This window comes from Oncorhynchus clarkii, unplaced genomic scaffold (assembly GCF_045791955.1).
Source record: "Oncorhynchus clarkii lewisi isolate Uvic-CL-2024 unplaced genomic scaffold, UVic_Ocla_1.0 unplaced_contig_7256_pilon_pilon, whole genome shotgun sequence".
NCBI lineage: Eukaryota > Metazoa > Chordata > Actinopteri > Salmoniformes > Salmonidae > Oncorhynchus > Oncorhynchus clarkii.
This window is the reverse complement of record NW_027258201.1, coordinates 1,335-9,904: the sequence shown is the minus strand read 5'-3', so window position 1 is coordinate 9,904 and position 8,570 is coordinate 1,335. Positions and strand designations below refer to the sequence as shown.

At 45.4% G+C, this 8,570-nt stretch overlaps 1 protein-coding gene across 1 annotated transcript; it reads left to right on the top strand.

Annotated features, from left to right (window-relative positions):
- The first annotated feature begins 3,287 nt into the window (after positions 1–3,287).
- Positions 3,288–4,001, top strand: LOC139395954 (thyrotropin subunit beta-like). The gene is made up of 2 exons (XM_071143268.1): positions 3,288–3,443; positions 3,711–4,001. Exons 1-2 carry the CDS (start codon positions 3,288–3,290, stop codon positions 3,999–4,001), a joined length of 447 nt encoding a protein of 148 aa, XP_070999369.1.
- The last annotated feature ends 4,569 nt before the right edge of the window (positions 4,002–8,570 follow it).

Below are 8,570 nucleotides of genomic sequence, written 5' to 3'. Positions count from 1 at the left end.
AGCACGCACTCCAGCAGGTATATTTCACTGGTCATCCCCAAAGCCAAAAAACTTCCTTTGGTCACCTTTCCTTCCAGTTCTCTGCTGCCAATGACTGGAAAGAATTGCAAAAAAAAAAAATCACTGAAGCTGGGGTCTTATATCTCCCTCTCTAACTTTAAGCATCAGCTGTCAGAGTAGCTTACCGATCACTGTACCTGTACATAGCCCATCTGTAAACAGCCCACCCAACTACCTCATCCCCATATTGTTATTTATCCTCTTGCTCTTTTGCACCCCAGTATCTCTACTTTGACATCATCATCTGCACTTCTATCACTTCCATCACTTCAGTGTTAATGCTAAATTGTAATTATTTCGCCTCTGTGGCCTATTTATTGCCTTACATCCCTACTCGTCATTTGCACACACGGAACATAGATTTTTCTATTGTGTTCTTTGTTTGTTTATGTGTAACTCTGTGTTGTTGTTTGTGTCTCACTGCTTTGCTTTGTTCTTGGCCAGGTCGCAGTTGTAAATGAGAACTTGTTGTCTTCTGTTCTACCTGGTTAAATAAAGGTGAAATAAAAACACAGACACACACACACACAGTGTACTGTACATGTTCATGTTGTGATCTCATTTCAAAATACTGGTTATCCGTCCTACATATTGAAGCCTTCTGAACAGTTAAGTAACCTGGTCAGTTGTACAAGAAGGAACCAGTAGAAGGAAGACTATCCATTGTATAAGGCTAGTTGTATAACTAACACGTGGCTGTATATTTTAACAGAGTTGGAATCCAATCTGACATCGATAAAGGCTGTTGTTGTTGTTGTGGTGATGGTTGTACAATAAAGCGTGTCCCCCCCCCCATCACACTGTCCTTACCAAACAACAACCCCCCATCACACTGCTGAGTCCTTACCTAACAACAACGCCCCCCCCCCATCACACTGCTGAGTCCTTACCTAACAACAACGCCACCCCCATCACACTGCTGAGTCGTTACCTAACACCCCCCATCACACTGCTGAGTCCTTACCTAACAACACCACCATCACACTGCTGAGTCCTTACCTAACAACACCCCCATCACACTGCTGACTCCTTACCAAACACCACCCCCATCACACTGCTGAGTCCTTACCTAACACACCCCATCACACTGCTGAGTCCTTACCCAACACCACCCCCATCACACTGCTGAGTCCTTACCTAACACCACCCCGATCACACTGCTGAGTCCTTACCTAACAACACCCCCATCACACTGCTGAGTCCTTACCTAACACCACCCCCCCATCACACTGCTGAGTCCTTACCTAACACCACCCCCGTCACACTGCTGAGTCCTTACCTAACAACACCCCCCATCACACTGCTGAGTCCTTACCTAACAACACCCCCCATCACACTGCTGAGTCCTTACCTAACAACACCCCCATCACACTGCTGAGTCCTTACCTAACAACACCCCCCCATCACACTGCTGAGTCCTTACCTTACAACACCCCCCCCCCCATCACACTGCTGAGTCCTTACCTAACACCACCCTCATCACACTGCTGAGTCCTTACCTAACAACACCCCCATCACACGGCTGAGTCCTTATCTAACAACACCCCCCATCACACTGCTGAGTCCTTACCTAACACCCCCCCATCACACTGCTGAGTCCTTACCTAACACCCCCCATCACACTGCTGAGTCCTTACCTAACAACACCCCCCCATCACACTGCTGAGTCCTTACCTAACAACACCCCCATCACACTGCTGAGTCCTTACCTAACAACACCCCCATCACACTGCTGAGTCCTTACCTAACACCCCCCATCACACTGCTGAGTCATTACCTAACACCCCCCATCACACTGCTGAGTCCTTACCTTACAACACCCCCATCACACTGCTGAGTCCTTACCTAACAACACTCCCCCATCACACTGCTGAGTCCTTACCTAACAACACCCCCCATCACACTGCTGAGTCCTTACCTAACAACACCCCTATCACACTGCTGAGTCCTTACCTAACACCCCCCCATCACACTGCTGAGTCCTTACCTAACACCCCCCATCACACTGCTGAGTCATTACCTAACACCCCCCATCACACTGCTGAGTCCTTACCTTACAACACCCCCATCACACTGCTGAGTCCTTACCTAACAACACCCCCCCATCACACTGCTGAGTCCTTACCTAACAACACCCCCCATCACACTGCTGAGTCCTTACCTAACAACACCCCCACACTGCTGAGTCACTTACACCCCCCCATCACACTGCTGAGTCCTTACCTAACACCCCCCCCCCCCCATCACACTGCTGAGTCCTTACCTAACAATACCCCCCCCCATCACACTGCTGAGTCCTTACCTAACAACACACCCCCCCATCACACTGCTGAGTCCTTACCTAACACACCCCCCATCACACTGCTGAGTCCTTACCTAACAATACCCCCCATCACACTGCTGAGTCCTTACCTAACAACACCCCCATCACACTGCTGAGTCTTTACCTAACAACACATCCCCATCACACTGCTGAGTCCTTACCTAACACACCCCCCATCACACTGCTGAGTCCTTACCTAACAATACCCCCCATCACACTGCTGAGTCCTTACCTAACAACACCCCCATCACACTGCTGAGTCCTTACCTAACAACACCCCCCCATCACACAACCGCAATCCCTGAGGTTATGTCGACCCCTGGCACACACTCGTACACGCATGCACAAACACACACCGTGTGAGCACGTTGTCTGTGTGCAGGACAGGTGGTTGTGTCTGGGAGGGCAGTGAGAGAAGCAGACCCTTCCGGCTGTCTGTTGGGGCTGATAACACACCCAGAAGATCAAGGTGGATTCAGGAGGATTAAGAGGAGGGAGGGACCGGCCCCAACCAGAGCCTATCAGAGCCTATCTGGACCCTACCAGACACTACAAGACCCTCTCAGGACCCTAACAGCACCACTCAAAGATTATCCACTGACTTGAGATCCACAGAGGAGAGAGCAAACAAACGCTGGAACAGAAATAGGAGAGAAGAGAGTTCCCCATCACTGCAGAGAAAGAGAGAGAGAGAAAGAGAGACAAAGAGACAGAAAGAGAGAGAGAGAGAGAGAAAAAGAGAGAGAGAGAGAGAGAGAGAAAAAGAGAGAAAAAGAGAGAGAGAGAGAGAGAGAGAAAAAGAAAGAAAGAGAAAGAGAGAAAGATGTTATAGTCAAATCATATTGGAGAGACACGGTACAACTAAATTATCTTCTAGCGTACGTGTAAGGTGTTGTGTCCCAGTATGTATGCGTTGACGTGGGTGCTGCTGTTTGTGTGGCTGGGTGGAGGTGTGAGTGTGTGTATGATGGAAAACTACACGCTGCTCATAGAGAAGAGAGGTTGTTCTCAGTGTATCGCCGTCAACACCACCATCTGCAGTGGCTTCTGCCACACACAGGTTAGACACCTTAATATTCATTCATACCTTCATACCTTAATTTATCTCATTCATTCATTCATTCATTCCTTAATTTCTCATTCCTTCCATTTTTCATTTCTCATTCCTTCCATTTCTTCCTTCCTTCCATTTCCATTTCTTCCTTCCTTCCTATCAAAGTATTTAAACAGGACCTGTGGGTGAGAGCAGAGTGAGATTTGCTGAGAGATGAGTCTCTCTCTTGACCCCTTTTCCCTGATCTCTAACCTTTGACCCCTTCTGTGTCAGGACACCAACGTGAAGGGGCGTGTGGGTAAGAGTTACCTGATCCAGCGTGGCTGCATGCCCCACTCCCTGGTCTACCATCCTGCCCGCGTGCCAGGCTGCCCGCTGCACGTCAACAACGTGCTCTACTACCCAGAGTCCCGTCGCTGTCACTGCACACGCTGTGACGGACACGCCCACCGCTGTGTCCACATGACCCAGGCCACACCCACCCCTTGCACCAGGAAGAGCCCTGCCACCCGCAGGACCTGGACACGCCCACCTGTCAAGAAACACAGCGACCAGGAAACCTGACCAACTGCCCATCCAAACAGCGACCTTCCACCTGAGAACCTTTGCCAGACAGACAACCCATAGTCCTTATTTACCACCTGACCTATGCAACTGACCATCAACAGTACCGGTCTGTGAAGCAGCAACACCTCCCCAGAGAGCCTATAGACCTCTGTTCCAAAGAATAAGACTATAGAAGTATTTTATGACTTGAATTCTGTCTGTGGGATCAGCCATCAAGGACTTTGAAATACCTGTTTCTAAAGGGTTCAAGGCTACCGACGGTATCCTGGCTGCGTTCTGAAATCTGTTTGACTAAGGACAACTACAGGTGAGCTCATTTTCCAATACTCATGTTCAACCTCCACTGTTTAAATACAACCCCTAAAACACACACACGTCGAAAAGCACTCGGGAACTGTTCAAGAAGACAGGCTGGACTGTTGTGCACAGAGTCCAGATCTGAATAACATCCGAAACGTATGGCGAGAACTAAAAACAGCAGTGGCTGATGGGCACACGCCTCAAACATGGGAAGAATTTAAGTGAGCCAAATTGTGAGCCAAATTGTGAGCCAAATTGTCAGCCAAATTGTCAGCCAAATTGTCAGCCAAATTGTGAGCCAAATTGTCAGTGGAAAAGTAGAGCAAGCTAAATGGCTACAAGAAACGTTTGTCTCCGGTAATCTTGGCCAAAGGCAGTGTATTAGTTACGGGGGTGCCAATAATTTATAGTCTTTAAAATTGGTTCTGCAATGTTGAAAATCTAAAAAGTTGTATTTAAATTTGACTGTAAATGTCTAGAAGTTGTAGACTCTGTGTGAAAGAACTTAAGAAATATAAATATTGACCTGCTATGACCTGCTATGACCTGCTATGACCTGCTATGACCTGCTATGACCTGCTATGACCTGCTAAATCATGATGTTGTTTGAAGGATGGTTTGAGCACCATGTGAGTATGTGAGGAATTGTAAAGACATTCTGTTTAGTGATCACACATGTCATGTCTTTAGATCTGAAGCAGATCTGCCTGAACCTGTCAACCCATGTACTGTGGAGCTTGTTCTGACTCTGTGTCCACACACACACACACACACACACACACACACACACACACACACACACACGTTGCGGCGTCGACCTAGTAACAACACGTTGGTTGTGTAACTGTTGCTGGTCACCATCTCCAGCACTACTTAGTCAGCAGAGGGCGTGACTCTCTGGTCGTGTTCTGCCTACTAGACTACTTACTGAAACTACACACTGTGTACTTACTAAAACTACACACTGTGTACTTACTGAAACTACACACTGTGTACTTACTGAAACTACACACTGGCCATACTACACACTGTGTACTGGTCATACTACACACTGTGTACTGGCCATACTACACACTGTGTACTGGCCATACTACACACTGTGTACTGGCCATACTACACACTGTGTACTGGTCATACTACACACTGTGTACTGGTCATACTACACACTGTGTACTGGCCATACTACACACTGTGTACTGGCCATACTACACACTGTGTACTGGCCATACTACACACTGTGTACTGGCCATACTACACACTGTGTACTGGCCATACTACACACTGTGTACTGGCCATACTACACACTGTGTACTGATCATACTACACACTGTGTACTGGTCATACTACACACTGTGTACTGGCCATACTACACACTGTGTACTGGCCATACTACACACTGTGTACTGGTCATACTACACACTGTGTACTGGCCATACTACACACTGTGTACTGGTCATACTACACACTGTGTACTGGCCATACTACACACTGTGTACTGGTCATACTACACACTGTGTACTGGTCATACTACACACTGTGTACTGGTCATACTACACACTGTGTACTGGCCATACTACACACTGTGTACTGGTCATACTACACACTGTGTACTGGTCATACTACACACTGTGTACTGGTCATACTACACACTGTGTACTGGTCATACTACACACTGTGTACTGGTCATACTACACACTGTGTACTGGTCATACTACACACTGTGTACTGGTCATACTACACACTATTTAGAATGTACTGTTTAGTAACCCTTCCCACTGTTTGATTTCCTTTACCAAAAACACTGGCTTCTGGAAAGCAGTTGTGGCAAACCTTTGGACAATTTGCCGTAAATTTGCGACAACTTCATACTTTCATATTATATACATGCAAATAAGTTTAGTGGCAAACTGTTGCGGTAAATTTGCTGCAAATTGTGACCTTCCAGCAAACGATTATGGGAAACATTCTGTTTGCTGCAAAGTCAGTATGAATACGGAAATTAGATCAGTTCTTTGGTTACTGTGTTAAACACCATTGAAATGTACAGAGCATTCGGAAAGTATTCAGACCCCTTCCCTTTTTCCACATTTTGTTACGTTACAGCCTTAAATGAATTAAATTGAAATATCCTACAATCTACACACAATACCCCATAATAACAAAGTGAAAAAAGGTTTTTACACATTTATTACAAATAAAAAAATATATATCTTATTTCAATAAGTACTCAGATTTTTGGGAGACTCAAAATGGAGCTCAGGTACATCTGGTTTCCATTGATCATCCTTGAGATGTTTCTACAACTTGATTGTCGTCCACCTGTGGTAAATTCAATTGATTGGACATGATTTGGAAAGGCACACACCTGTCTATATAAGGTCCCACAGTTGGCAGTGCATGTCAGAGCAAAAAAACAAGCCATGGGTTTGAAGGAATTGGGAGAACCTTCCAGAAGGACAAGCATCTCTGCAGCACTTCACCAGTAAGGCTTTTACGGTAGAGTGGCCAAATGGAAGCCACTCCTCAGTAAAAGGCACATAACAGCCCGCTTGGATTTTGCCAAAAAGCACCAAAAGGACTCTCGGGAACATGAGAAACAAGATTCTCTCGTCTGATGAAACCAAGATTGAACTCTTTGGCCTGAAAGCCAAGCGTCACGTCTGGAGGAAACCTGGCACGATCCCCAAAGTGAAGCATGGTGGTGGCAGCATCATGCTGTGGGGATGTTTTTCAGCGGCAGGGACTGGGAGACAAATTAGGATCAAGGAAAGTACAGAGAGATCCTTGATGAAAACCTGCTCCAGAGCGTTTAGGACCTCAGACTGGGGTGAAGGTTCATCTTCCAACAGGACAACGACCCTAAACACACAGCCAAGACAACGCAGGAGTGGCTTCGGGACAAGTCTCTGAATGTCCTTGGGAGGCCCAGCCAGAGCCTGAATTTGAACCCGATCGAACATCTCTGGAGAGAACTGAACATAGCTGAGCAGCAACGCTCCACATCTAACCTGACAGAGCTTGAGAGGATCTGCAGTGAAGAATGGGAGAAATTCCCCAAATACAGGTGTGCCTAGCTTGTAGCATCATACCCAAGAAGACTGGAGGCTGTAATCGCTGCAAAGGTGCTTCAACAAAGTACTGAGTAAAAGATCTGAATACTTATGTAAATGTGATATTTCAGTTCTACATTTTTTTTGTCATTTTGCAAACATTTCTAAAAACCTGTTTTTGCTTTGTTATTATGGGTATTGATGAGGGGAAAAATAAAATTTTAGAAAAAGACTAACGTGACGATATCTGTTAAAGGTCAAGGGACTGGACTATTTTCCGAATGCAAATATGCCATAAACATCAACAGCTTTATAAAGGGTGGCATAAGCACCGCTTAAAGTGTCTGATGGATCAAATCCCCGGGATCGATTTGACAACATCCGGCGAAATGGCAGAGCGCCAAATTCAAATTTAATTATTCGAAATATTTCACTTTCATAAGATCACAAGTGTAATACATCAAAATAAAGCCTAACTTCTTGTTAATCAGCCGCTGTGTCAAATTTCAAAAAGGCTTTACGGCGAAAGCAAACCATGCGATTATCTGAGGACAGCACCCCATCATATTAACACATGACAATTATATTTCAACCCGCGACACAAAACTCAGAAATAACTATATAATTCCAGCCTTTGAAGATCTTCTTCTGTTGGCACTCCAAAATGTCCCATAAATATCACAAATGGCCCTTTTGTTCGATTAATTCCGTCGTTATACCCTCAAAATGTCAATTTATTTGGCGCGTTTGATTCAGAAACACACAGGTTCCAACTCGCCCAACATGACTACAAATGATCTAATAAGTTACCTGTAAACTTGGTCAAAAAATTTCAAACAACTTTCCTAATCCAACTTTAGGTATTTTAAAACGTAAATATTCAATCAAATTTAAGACGGAATATACTGTGTTCAATAGCGGATGAAATGAAAGTGGAGCGCGCCCCAGGTCACTCACCCCAAACAAAAAAACAGTCCACTTGGCTCGACACCAAGAAAGGAAAGGGCTACTTCTTCATTACTCAAAAGAAGAACATCAACCAATTGGAAGTCATAGGAACTGCAACCAAATGCCTCATAAATCTAGTATCCCATAGAAACGGAGAGAGGCTATATACAGTAGAGAGGCTATATACAGTAGAGAGGCTATATACAGTAGAGAGGCTATATACAGTAGAGAGGCTATATACATTAGAGAGGCTATATACAGTAGAGAG